The 14,380-nt window shown below is 42.7% G+C and overlaps 1 protein-coding gene across 1 annotated transcript in view; it reads right to left on the reverse strand.

The window, feature by feature from the left end:
• FGD3 (FYVE, RhoGEF and PH domain containing 3) overlaps window positions 1-14,380 on the reverse strand; it is a 281,833-nt gene that overhangs the window by 65,424 nt on the left and 202,029 nt on the right. Inside the window, exons 11-12 of the mRNA XM_029600868.1 lie at window positions 6,143-6,235; window positions 2,784-2,863 (exon numbers count right to left, since the gene is read on the reverse strand). Of these exons, the coding sequence (XP_029456728.1) occupies window positions 2,784-2,863; window positions 6,143-6,235 (173 nt within the window). The remainder of the gene's footprint in view (window positions 1-2,783; window positions 2,864-6,142; window positions 6,236-14,380) is intronic.

A 14,380-nucleotide genomic window follows, 5' to 3' on the forward strand; every position in this document is an offset into this window, starting at 1 on the left:
AGTTCTTTATAGCAGAGATAAGAACATAAGAGATGCCATACTGGGTCGGACCAAGGGTCCACCAAGCCCAGCATCCTGTTTCCAACACTGGCCAATCCAAGTCACAAGTACCCGGCAAGTACCCAAACATTAAACAGATCCCATGCCTTTATGTCAGCAACAAGCAGTGACTATTCCCTATTGATTAATAGCATCTTATGGACTTTTCCTCTAGGAACTTACCCAAACCATTTTTAAACCACGTACGCTAACTGCTATAACCACATTCTCTGTCAAAGAATTCCAGAGTTTAATTGTGCGTTGAGTGAAGAAGATTTTTCTCCAATTTGTTTTAAATGTGCTACTCACTAACTTCATGGCGTGCCTCCTAGTCCTTGCATTATCTGAAAGAGTAAATAACTGTTTCACATTTACCCATTCAAGTTCTTTCAAGATTTTGCAGACCTCTATCTTTTCCCCCCTCAGCCTTCACTTCTCCAAGCTCTTCTCCAAGCTCCAAGTCCTAACAAGCCCTGACAAATACAAAGTGATGCATATAGGGAAAAATAATTGCTGTAGTTACACAAAGTTAGGTTCTATCTTAGGAGTTACCATCCAGGAAATGGATCTAGGCGTCATAGTGGATAATACATTGAAATTGTCAGCTCAGTGTGCTGTGGTGGTCAAAAAAGCAAACAGAATTATTAGGAAGGGAATGGCAAATAAAGGGATGGGTGTCATAATGCCTCTGTATCGCTGCATGGTAAGACCGCATCTTGAATACTGTGTGCAATTCTGGTCACTGCATTTCAAAAAAGATATAGTTGCACTGGAGAAAGTGCAGAGAAGGGCAACCAAAATAAGGGGCATGGAATGGCTGCCCTATGAGGAAAGGCTAAAGAAGTTAGGGCTCTTCAGTTTGAAGAGTAGATGACTGAGAGGGGATATAATAGAGGTCTACAAAATCATGAAAAGGACTTGAACAAGTTAATGTAAATCGGTTATTTATTCTCTCAGATAACAGAAGGACCAGAGCACTCCATGAAGTTAGCAAGTAGCTCATTTAAAACAAATCAAAGGAAATTATTTTTCACTCAGCACATAGTTAAGCTCTGGAATTCATTGCCAGAGGATGTGGTTACAGCAGTTAGTGTACGTGATTTAAAAAAAGGTTTGGGTAAATTCCTAGAGGAAAAATCCATAAACTACTATTAATTAATAAACAATAGTAGCTTGTGATTTATTTAATGTTTGGGTACTTTCCAAGTACTTGTCACTTGGATTGGCCACTGTTGGAAATAGGATACTGGGCTTTATGGACCCTTGGTCTGACCCAGTATAGCATATCTTATTTATTATGTTCTAACCTCTTTAGCCTTTCCTCACAAGGGAACCGTTCCATGACCTTTATCATTTTGGTCCCCATTCTCTGTACTTTCTCTAATGCAACTATATTTTTTCTGAGATGTGGTGACCAAAATTGCACACAGTGTTCAAGGTGCAGTCTAACCATGGAATGATAGAGAGGCATTATGACATCCTCTATTTTATTTGCCATTCCCTTCTTAATAATTCCTAACATTCTGTTTGCATTTTTGACTGCCATAGCACACTGAGCCAACAATTTTAATGTAATATCAACTAAGATAATACTTTAAAATAGTCAGCTCAGTGTGCTACAGCAGTCAAAAAAGCAAATAGAATGTTAGGAATTATTAGGAAGGGAATGGTTAATAGAACGGAAAATGTCATAATGCCTCTATATTGCTCCATGGTGAGACCACACCTTGAATACTGTGTACAATTCTGGTCGCCGCATCTTAAAAAAGATATAGTTGCGATGGAGAAGGTACAGAGAAAGACAACCAAAATGATAAAGGGGATGGAACAGCTTCCCTATGACGAAAGGCTGAAGAGGTTAGGCTTGGAGAAGAGACGGCTGAGGGGGGATATGATAGAGGTCTTTAAGATCATGAGAGGTCTTGAACGAGTAGATGTGACTCGGTTATTTTCACTTTCGAATAATAGAAGGACTAGGGGGCATTCCATGAAGTTAGCAAGTAGCACATTTAAGACTAATCAGAGAAAATTCTTTTTCACTCAACGCACAATAAAGCTCTGGAATTTGTTGCCAGAGGATGTGGTTAGTGCAGTTAGTGTAGTTGGGTTCAAAAAAGGTTTGGATAAGTTCTTGGAGGAGAAGTCCATTAACGGCTATTAATCAATTTTACTTAGGAAATAGCCACTGCTATTAATTGCATCAGTAGCATGGGATCTTCTTAGTGTTTGGGTAATTGCCAGGTTCTTGTGGCCTGGTTTTGGCCTCTGTTGGAAACAGGATGCTGGGCTTGATGGCAATTTCTTATGTTCTTATGTTTCTGTGATGGCCTTAGCTTCCCTTAGGGCTGCTTTAACCCCTCGATCATCTAACAGTCTAACCAATGCCCTTACAGCCTTCCTGTTTCAGATATATTTTTTAAAGTTTTTGCCTCTATAGCCAACTAATTTTCAAATTCTCTTTTAGCCTGTCTTATCAACGTTTTACATTTAACTTGCCAATGCTTATGCTTTTTCCTATTTCAGATGGATCCTTCTTCCAATTTGTTAATGCAAAAGACATCTATTCAAAGCAATATTCCCCTCTGAAATACTTTGTGCAAGGATATTTTTATTTACTCAAATGCAAGTCACTTAAAATATACCTTGTCTTTGACTCAGTCATTTTAAATGAAATCACATATCCTGAGGATTAAAAGATCAATGTTCCCATGTTTAAAAAATATATACAAAACACAGTACAGTACCTAGCTTGCAGTTCCAATGATCTTTTTTTTCCTATTATCAAAAATGTTCGAGTTGCATTTGGCTTGATGATCTCCTGTACCTGAAAATGTGAAATGCAAATAGATCAATAATGTTGCTCTTTTTTCCCTACTGCGTGTGTGTATGTATATATATATATATATATACATACATATATATATTATATATATATACATACATACCTCAACTGACAAAAATATTCTCCATTACTTATTGGAACATGTCTACAAAAGACTGAATGATCACTAGCACTTTATTTCTCCCTCTTTTACTAATCCTTAGCCCTCTAATAAGTTAAATCTCATTTTTCAACTACTGTAAATACTAAATAGCTCTTTTAAAGGACATCAGATTACTCTAGTACTTTAAAAATTTTCATCTACAGTTTAAAAAATTAAGCTTTTCAATAATATTTACATATAATCTGCACATGGGCAGTCAGTCCATATTCCACAGACCCTATGAACAATTTTACAGTTTATTCTGAATCTCCTCAAAACATGTCATTGAAAAATTCATTCTTGGACTTTAATCTATCCGGGCAAACTATTGTGCCCCCCATTTCCTTCTTGTGTATCAAGTACAGAGACTAGACATAGTCTTCAAAGAGTCCACGTGGATCAGGTATATATTACATGTGCATACTCTCCTTTTCTTGCACTCATCAGATGGAACGGCTCAATAGTTTTGATGGGTACATGTCAGCCTTGCTTTGCTATCACTTGGTTTTATTTATCTATTTAAAACTGCTTATTTATTGCCTATAACCGAGCATCCATTCTAAGCTGTTTCCAGTTAAAACATACACAATAACAAATAAACAAAACAATGAACAAACAAATAGACAAATATTAAAATATATTTTCAACTAAATGCCATAAAAATATACAATTATTACATCATAGAAAAGCCATTTGAAACAGATGTGCATTAAGCTTTTCCCTGAAAAATTTGTAGTCCTCAATTACTTGCTTAACAACAGAATAAGATCTGGGATAGTCACTTTTAAACTGGTGCGCGGGCGCACATGAATGTGCATTTGCCGGCTTGCGCCCAGGAATGTGGCTATTTTATAACATACGTGCATATAAGCTTGCATGTTATAAAATAGGCTGCACACACATGTGCACTCAATTTTAAGTGGATGCACGCCTATGCGTGCAAATGCTGTTTCTACCACATAAGTGGGGGGATTTTTAATAGACGTGCGTGCCGGTGTGTTTGACCATTTTCTCAGTTCATTCCCAGTTTGCTGACTTAAAGGATAGGACTTCAACCCCCCCCCCCCCCCCTAGTTTAATAGGCCTTCTTTCCCCTGTTAGACCCAACTCTAAAACCCTGCTGATCTGCTTAGTTTTGTTTTATGACTTACACGCCATCCATAGTAGACGTAAAGTTATGTGGCAGGGGACCCCCGGCACGCGCCATTGCATCTAAGTATTTATGTGCTAATTTCAATGTAAAATCCAGGAATGTCTATGCCCTGCCTCTTTTTTTGCAAAAAATATTTGTGCGCGCAGCGGGATATATGCGTATATCTGGGCGGTTTTTAAAATCTGCTCAGTGCACGCCGACCCAACATATTCACACATCCTCTAATTTTGACATGCACTGGGCGATTAACATTCAGCTTTAAGCGAGCTACACTAAAATCATAACATATAATCACATTTCTCTATATAAAACACGTAAACATCCTCTCAAACATATACCTCCAAACAAATTCCCATAAAAAAAACCACAACACATAATAATGAAATAAAAATCAAACTATCACAAAAAACAAAAATCAACCACATGCAACTGACATTCAACAATACAAATAAGAGGGCACTAATGAAAGTGGCAGCCGGACTGCAAGCTCATTTTTAAAGGACATGTCCCCATATAGTTTCCCTTTGAAAGTATGACTGGCGTACACAATGTGGGTACAATGTACCTGCGTACTTTTGCACCTGCGCTGAAGCAAGCACAAATTATGCACTGGAAATCTCTGCACATAAATTTCCCTCCACCACCTATTGTCACCCATTTTCTTTGGGCGAGCGCATGCTGAGAGATATTGTGCATGTGCGTGTACATTTACCCATGGGTGAGAAGGGGGAGTATTTTAGAATGGTAAACATAGGTTTAATACACATAAGGAGGGTCTTTTCTAACACTACCTGCAGATTTTAGCCCAAATTTTAAAATTGGTCTTATGCACATTAGTTGGCATTAAAATTTGTGGGTTGCACCGAACCAGACAAAGATTTACACACAGAAAGTTACGAGCTGCTTGGAGCAGGCTTAGCTTTCTGCATGTAGTTTTATGCTTATACTTTTGCAAATCTAAAATGTGCGTGTAAATTATTTCCCTGCCTCAACTCCCCCCCCCCCCCCCCAAGCATGACTACTTGGTGTGAGTATAAATGTGTGTGAAATCAGGGGCTGCATGCACGTCTACCCATAGGACCTCTCAACTGACTTCCAAGCACAATTTATATGCATAAAACAAGGTTTTATATGCATAAAGCAATTTGAAAAATCAAGCCCTAAGGGGACAATAATTAAGTGTTTTATGCAGGTGTAGTCATAAGAGCCATTAAACTGGAGACCTATGAAGTTGGAAAGTTCTGCTTTGATGCCAGGAACACAACTGATTCAGTCATGAGACAGTTGTAGTTACATAATCTTGTTGAAATAAGAAACTTGTCTACTGTTCATATATTTATATCTCGCACCATGTTTAACAAGCAAAAATGTTGATTTATATTCCACCTTTCAGGTGCTTCAGAGGGGATTACATTCAGTAAAATAAACTCAAAGCTTTTGAAATCATAATAGAAAGACATGTATTGACTGAGTTTCTTTTCACTCTTAAATGATCAAAGCCTCTGTTGAAATTCTTAGGCTTGTGTATAACAATATAATGCATACAATAGGTGCGCATCATTGTAACTCCGATACCCTAAACTGTATGCTTAAGTTACATGAGATGATTTGCTGGTTATTTAACATTTTTTTGTAACCTGCTTCCCTGATTCCAAAGAAATACACATAATTCACATGAAAACACAAATAAAATAAACATTATAATATCAGAAGACCCCAAACTTGCAATCAAAAAACGAGGACCTAACTTTTATTAATCATGTTATTTATATATTGACAGATTGGGCAATAATTTAGTTCAGCTTTACACTTAGTGCTGAGCATTTCACCATAACCAAGTTATTCTCCTGTGAAAGAGAAGGATATGTTTAGATATTAGCCCTCGGACAGCAATACATGGTCCATGCCTCTCACAAACATGCTCAAGACAAAGATGCACAATGATGTTGATATTTATCATACTAACTTGAAGGCCTGCTATGTCAATTTTCTCTCGAACCCCAAACTTCTGGCCAATGAGCCTCAATTTTGGTACACAATATAGCACCATGCTGTTAAACTGTGAAAGGAAAAATGTAATTAGAAGAAACCCAAATATATAGAGGCTTACTTAAGCTATTCCCAGAAAATTCTCATTAGGTCCATATTAATAAAGACTGTGTTAAAACTGGGGCAAAGTTTTTAGTGCAAATTCTTTTTTATATTACCTCAGTGATTTTTTTTTTTTTTTTACTTTTTTTCCAATGAAATAAGTAAATGAGATGCTTAGCACACGCTAGTTAAAATTGCAAGATAAAGCGGAAAGAAAAAAAGTGTGCTAAAATGGAAGTAAATTTAGTTTCCACCTCTTATTGTAGTTAAGTTTAACTCCTACCCCTAACCATTTAATAAAAAACAAAACAAAACCAGAGGCTCTCTGGTCCAGTCCCAATGACCCAGGACTCCTGAGGCAGGATGACTCTGCCCAAGGATCCCAGAGCCTCACCCACCTACCCCACTGGGCAGCGAGTCGGAGGGTGAAGGCAGGCAGTTGAGGAGTACGTAGGTGGGTCAGTGAGTGGTGGGGAGAAAGCATGAAGGTTAGTGAGATGGTGGGAGATTATGTAAGTGGGCTTAGTGTGTGAGGCATTTGGACTTGAGCTGCCCGAGTGCGGGGATCTTGGTTCAGGGGTCCCAAGTCTGTGGATCTTCAACCTGGGAATTCCAGGATGAGGCGTGTGGCTGATTCCTCAACTTTCATTCACTTCCCATAGAAATAAATGGAAGTTAAATCTTGACTTCAACCCCTGAGGAGAACTAACCATGACAGAGAAAAAGAGAAGTAAAAATGCATGCTAATTTTCTAGTGTACTTTACTGCCCTGGAAAAGAGCTATAGTGATCCCATGGCTACTGCCTATAAGGTGCCTTGGTGCTGCACCAGTGGTTGCCATGTGTGTTTATTATCCACAGCGAGAGCAGGCAGGGCAGGAGGAACATCTGCTCACAAGTGTCCTGTTGGCTGGAGTTTGGGATTATTTGTGGGGTACAATGCCCTCCAAATGCTGCACTGCTGAAATGGCCCATGGGGGCTCACATGAGTCAAAAGACAGAGGAGGAAACAGCCATCAAACTTGCATCGTAGGTGGGCAGGAGGCTGGAAGGCAAGAGCTGCAGAGCTCCTTGTTCCCTTACTCTTCGCTATGTCAGGCATTGGTGGGCCATAGAGCACATGCAATGCTCCCAGGCCCCATGCCCCCCCCCTCTTTCAAAAGAGTGTGGACAGAGAAAGGAGGGGGGGGGGGCTGCAGGCACTGACAGCACTATGCATGCTCCAAGTCCCAGTAGCTGGCGCTGCTGGCTATGCAGAAGGGAAGAGTGACTATGAGAGAAGAGGAAGACAGATGAGAAAGGAGAAGAAATAAATGGAAAATAGAAGGGCAGTTGGGAGAAGAAAGAAAGATGAGGAGAGTGATGAGTGTGAAGGAGGGGTAGAGGGAAGGTGAGAGATCAGAAAGGTGAGAAGAGAGGGAAAGTGAGAAGTGGGTAAACGAGAGAAATGGGATGGAAGGGAGAGAGGGAATAGAAGAGATGAGGGGAAAAAGTTGAGGGATGTATGATAGAAGCAGGAGAACAGGAGGAAATGGAACTGTGGAAAGAGGTGAAATGGGCAGGACTAGGGCCAGGTGTGAACTCTCACTCTCTCACATATACACACACACATATACCCAAATCAAAGCCATGTGGCTGCCCTTGTCTCAGGGTGAGCAGCTCTACTTCCTGCAAGGACCGAGAAGCCATAAGTGATCCATGCAACTCAGGGGAGCCAGAACCATATACACTGCCGACTCTGCTCTGCTTTCTTGGGTCCTAGAAAAACGTGGCAGAATGCCATTCTTGGTTGGTTCTGCCAGAAATTAAGCCCTCGGTAATGGATACAAAAAGGGGTTGAATTAGCACAAGTTTGAAAGTTGTGAGCAGTAGTACCATTCATAAGAACATAAGAAATTGTCATGCTGGGTCAGACCAAGGGTTCATCAAGCCCAGCATCCTGTTTCCCACAGAGGCCAAACCAGGCCACAAGAACCTGGCAATTACCCAAGTACAAGATCATCCCATGCTACTGATGCCAGTAATAGCAGAAGCCATTCCCAAAGTCAACTTGATTAATAGCAGTTAATGAACTTCTTCTCCAAGAACTTATCCAAACCTTTTTTAAACCCAGCTACACTAACTGCACTAACCACATCCTCTGGCAACAAATTCCAAAGCTTAATTGTGCTTTGAATGAAAAAGAATTTTCTCCAATTAGTCTTAAATGTGCTACTTGTTAACTTCATGGAGTGCCTCCTAGTCCTTCTGTTATCTGAAAGTGTAAATAACCAATTCACATCTACTCTTTCAAGACCTCTCAAGATTTTAAAGACCTCTATCATATCCCCCCTCAGCCGTCTCTTCTCCAAGTTGAACAGCCCTAACCTCTTCAGCCTTTCCTCATAGGGGAGCTGGTCCATCCCCTTTATCATTTTCGTCACCCTTCTCTGTACCTTCTCCATCGCAACTACCGGTATATCTTTTTTGAGATGCGGCGACCAGAATTGTACACAGTACTCAAGGTGTGGTCTCACTATGGAGCAATACAAAGTAGGGATGTGAATCGTTTTTTGACGATTTAAAATATCGTCCGATATATTTTAAATCGTCAAAAATCGTTAGGGCCACGATACAATACCAATTCCCCCGATTTATCGTCAAAAAATCATAAATCGGGGGAAGGGGGAGGGCAGGAAAACCGGCACACTAAAACCCCATAAAACCCACCACCGACCCTTTAAATTAAATCCCCCACCCTCCCGAACCCCCTCCCCAAATGCATTAAATTACCTGGGAGTCCTCCGTAGCGGCGGTCCGTGGCTAAATCGGGGGAAGGGGGAGAGCACGAAAACCGGCACACTAGATCGTGAGGTCTTCAGCCGGCGCCATTTTTCAAAATGGCCGCCACAAAATGGCGGCCATAGACAAAAACGATTCGACGCAAGAGGTCGTTCCGGACCCCCGCTGGACTTTTGGCAAGTCTTGTGGGGGTCAGGAGGCCCCCCCAAGCTGGCCAAAAGTTCCTGGGGGTCCAGCGGGGGTCAAGGAGCGATTTCCTGCCGCAAATCGTTTTCCGTACGGAAAATGGCGCCGGCAGGAGATCGACTGCAGGAGGCGTATGGCCGGCGCCATTTTCCGTACGGAAAACGATTCGCGGCAGGAAATCGCTCCTTGACCCCCGCTGGACCCCCAGGAACTTTTGGCCAGCTTGGGGGGGCCTCCTGACCCCAAGACTTGCCAAAAGTCCAGCGGGGGTCCGGAACGACCTCTTGCGTCGAATCGTTTTCGTCTATGGCCGCCGCCATTTTGTGGCGGCCATTTTGAAAAATGGCGCCGGCTGAAGACCTCACGATCTAGTGTGCCGGTTTTCGTGCTCTCCCCCTTCCCCCGATTTAGCCACGGACCGCCGCTACGGAGGACTCCCAGGTAATTTAATGCATTGGGGGTGGGGGATTTAATTTAAAGGGTCGGGGGTGGGTTTTAGGGGGTTTTAGTGTGCCGCTGGACCACCAGGTAATTTAAGGCATTTGGGGGGGGGGGGTTCGGGAGGGGGGGGATTTAATTTAAAGGGTCGGGGGTGGGTTTTAGGGGGTTTTAGTGTGCCGGCTCTCGATTTTAACGATTATGACGATACTTTACACACACAAACGGCAACAATACGATTCCCTCCCCCTCCCAGCCGAAATCGATCGTTAAGACGATCGAGGACACAATTCACATCTCTAATACAAAGGCATTAGGACATGTTCCATTTTATTAACCATTCCCTTCCTAATAATTCCTAACATTGTGTTTGCATTTTTGACTGCTGCAGCACACTGAGCCAACGATTTCAAAGTATTATCCACTATGATGCATATATCTTTTTCCTGGATGGTAGCTCCTAATATGGAGCCCTAACAATTGGCATTACCGCTCACAACTTTCAAACATGTGTTAATTCAAAGCTTTTTTTTGTGTCTATTTGCTCTGCAGTGTCTGCTTCAATATCACCCCCTCCCCTTCTGTTCCCTGCAATTCAGGAGAAGTGGAAGGGAAGGGGAACAAGAGAGACGGGGCCTGATTAAGGAGCAGAGAGACAATTCGCTTCTCTGTGTGCTTCAGGCTCAGCTCCTCTTCTTCTCTTCCATGTAGGCTGCCTGGAGGGGAAGGGCGAGAGACGAACACCCCTGCTACTCTGCCTCTTAAGCCTGAAAAGAAGTGCCGGAACTGCACTCTACCCTGTTCCCCCACAAATTAAGCCCTGAGTATGTGAGTGGTGGGGAAGGGCGAGAATGGGGAGAAGGGATATGTGGGAGGAAAAGAGGAGCAAATGAATTGTGTGTGAGAAAGAGAGGAGGATAGGAGAATGGAAGTATAGGTAGGATAAAAAGAAGAAAAGGAAAATAGAAAACAAAAGAAATGGGACCCTAGGAATAATATGAGCAAAACTGTGCAGCAGAGTGGGAAAATCTAGCAGAACGGCTGAGAGATTAGGACAGATAACAGAAGAAGAAAACTTTGAAATAAGCAGAGAAAAATGTGGAAATAAGGAAAAAAAGAATAAATAAGGAACATAAGAAGTTGCCATACTGGGTCAGACCAAGGGTCCATCAAGTCCAGCATCCTGTGTCCAACAGTGACCAATGCAAGATACAAGTACCTGGCAAATACCCAGGGAAATACTAATACTAAAGACATGAAAAATAAAGAAAAGAGAAAATAAAAGAAGGATCAAGAAACAAAGGTAGAAAATAAGAATAGAATAAAAGACATGGAGAAATTACTACTAACCTGAATTTCATTTTTCTTACTGTGGACAGATGGAGTCAGACCAAGTGGATTATGCTCCCCTGCCAGCAGATGGAGACGGAGCAAGCTGACATCACAGTATATATACTCCTGCAGCAACATAAGCCCGTCAGTATTCTTTTCAAAAGCAACTGTGAATAGACTAGCAAAACACTTGATTAAAAACAGTCAATCATTTTCTCATCATTTTCTTTTTCCTTTTTGCATTGTATAATGTTTGAAAGAAATTTAATAAACTATAAATTTAAAAAAAAAAAAAAAAAAAAAAAAAACAAACAGTCAATCATTACTTTACTCAACCAAAGGAAACACTGAACTCAGGTAATGAATGTATGTATCCCAATCCAGGGACTGGTTGAACACTTACCAGTAACCCCCTAGAACACACAGCCTCACAGGAGGACCAGTAGACCAATCATTCGGTAGCCAAGGGCGGGAAGCTGAGTCCATCTGTCTATACTAAAGAAAACAAAATTATCAGGTAAGTAGTAATTTTTCCTTTTCTAACGTGAACACAGATGGACTCAGGACCAGTGGGATGTACCCAAGCTACTCCTGACTAGGATGGGAGGATGCCCATGGTCCAGACAACACTGTATGTGCAAAGGCTGCATCCTCCCGGGCCTGCACATCCAGATGATAATATCTGGAAAAAGTATGTAAGGAGGACCACGTCACAGCTTGGCAAATGTCGACGGGAGGCAACAACCTAACCTGACACTGCTTGAGCCCTAGTGGAATGAGTCCTAACTTGAGTAGGCAATGGCATTTCAGCCTCCACATACGTGGCCGTGACTACCTCCTTACTCCAATGAGCTACTGTAGCCTGCGAAGCTGGTTCTCCCTGCTTCCTTCCACCATGAAAGACAAACAGGCAATCTGTCTTTTGGAAAGGTTTAGAAAGTTCCAGATACCACACGTCTCTTGACATCCAAAGAATGCAAAAGGTGATACTGTTCCACATCTTTCCCCTTATCCAATGACAGCAAGGAAATGGACTGATTCATGTGAAAATCCGAGACCACTTTAGGCAAGAAAGAGGCAACAGTATGCAGCTGAGTCACTCCTGGAGTCACCCGAAGGAACGGCTCCTGGCAAGACAAGGCCTGCAGCTTGGAAATTCGGCAAACACAACATATCACCATCAGGAACACTGTCTTCAAGGTTAATATCCGCAAGGAAAGGATGCACAGCAGCTGAAACATAGGACCCGCCAAGAAATCTAACACCAAGTTAAGACTCCACAAGGGAACTGCTAACCATAAGGGAGGAAGAAGATGATCCACTCCCTTCAGGAAACGAGCCACATCAGGATGAGATAAGGATTCACCATTGACTTGGTCTCTGAAATATGCAAGATCCCCAACCAGTACCGTCAAGGAATTAAGGGCCAACTCCTAATCCATCCTGCAAAAATTCCAAAATGAGCGGGATCTTCACTGAATGAGGAAGAACACCTCAATCCTCACACCAAGCCTCAAACACTCGCCAACCCCACACATAGGTTAGAGAAGTGGAGAACTTCCAAGCACGTAGCAAAGTAGCAATCACCGCATAAGAATAATCATGCTTCAACAAGCAAGCCCTTTCAAGGGCCATACCATAAGACAAAATTGAGTCAGATCTTTGTGAAGGACAGGGCCCTGTTGCAACAGATTCTTGTGTAGCGGAAGACGAAGAGGAGACTCTACCACGAGTCTCCACAGATGTGCATACCTCGCTCTTCTGGCTAATCCGATGCCCCAGGAACACCATCCCCCTGTGGCCTCCAATCCTGTGAACTATTCTGCCCAACAGGAGCCTCGGGAGAAAGTCTTCCGGCCAGACTTGTACAAGAGCATCAATCCCCAAGGACTCTGGATCTCTCCTGTGACTGAAGAATCTAGGAACCTTTACCTTGCGAAAAGTCGCCAGCAGGTCGAGGAATGGAAAACCCTAGAAATCCATTATCAGTTGAAACACCTCGTCCGACAACACCCATTTTCCTGGGTCCAGACTCTCCCAGCTGAGAAAGTCAGCTCTTACATTGTCTTTTCCTGCAATATTAGAGGCCAAGATCACCTGAAGATGCCCTTCCACCCATTCCATAAGCTGGTCTATTTCCAGCGACACTTGTTAGCTCTTGGTTCCTCTCCATGCCAATTAATGTAAGCCATTGTCTTTGCGTTGTCAGACATTATTCGGACTGCTTGACCCTGCAGTTTGTCATGAACTGCAAAGCATGCCAACTGTACTGCCCGGGCTTCCAGGCTATTGATTTTTCAGAGAGAGACTCTTCTGTGTTCCAGTGCCCTTGCACTGTTAGTTTCTGACAGTGCACGCCCCAACCCTGGAGAATCGCATCTGTTGTGAGAATCAGCCAGTAAGGCGATGTCAGGGTGACTCCCTTTTTCAGATGAACCTCCTGCAACCACCACTGCAGGTGGGAACAGTTTTCCATCGGCAAGTGGAGCCGAACTGAATACTCCTGTGGCTGTGGGTTCCAACAAGACAGCAGAGAGTGCTGAAGGGGATGCATATGCACCCTCGCCCACACTTCCAGGGCCGAAAACCCAGATACTCCAATGACTGAGATGGCTAAAGATTGCTTTTGGCTAGGTTCACCACACAACTGAGCTCCTGCAACAAGGATATCATCTTGCGGGTCACCAGGCAGTTCTCTTCCAGAGATATGGCTCAAATCAGCCAGTCATCCAAATATTGATGTACTAGGATCCTATCCTCTCTCAACTTTGCTACCACCACCACCATAACCTTAGAAAAAGTTCTGGGAGCGGTGGCTAGATCAAAGGCATTGCTCAAAACTGATAATGGCGCCCCAGCACCATGAAACACAGAAACATTTGGTGCTCCAACTGAATGGGAATAGATCCAGTGAGGTCAGATATTCCCCTGACTGCATGGCCATTATCACAGAGTGCAAGGTTTCCATGCAAAAATGAGTCACCCAGAAATGACTATAGACTTCTCTCAGATCCAGAATGGGATTAAAGGAGCCCTCCCTTCTTGGGCACAACAAATAACTGGAATATCGCCCCATACTTTCCTGAGAAGCAGGCACTGGGACCACAGCTTTCAGACTGAGGAGCCTTGACAAGGTAGACTTCACTGCCTGCTTCTTCTGCAGGGAGTGGCAAGGAGAAACCATGAACACGTCTCGAAGAACACTGCGAAATTCCAATGTATATCCTTCTCTAATCACTTCCAGGACCCACTGATCTGATGTGATTTCGACCCACCTCTGATAAAAGAGAGATGTCCCCCTATCTCTTGACTGAGACCTGCTGAAAGGCAGAGTCCTCTGAAAGGTCAATCCTTTGAGGGTTGAACCCACTTGGAAC

The sequence above is a fragment of the Rhinatrema bivittatum genome, chromosome 4 (assembly GCF_901001135.1).
Source record: "Rhinatrema bivittatum chromosome 4, aRhiBiv1.1, whole genome shotgun sequence".
Lineage (NCBI taxonomy): Eukaryota > Metazoa > Chordata > Amphibia > Gymnophiona > Rhinatrematidae > Rhinatrema > Rhinatrema bivittatum.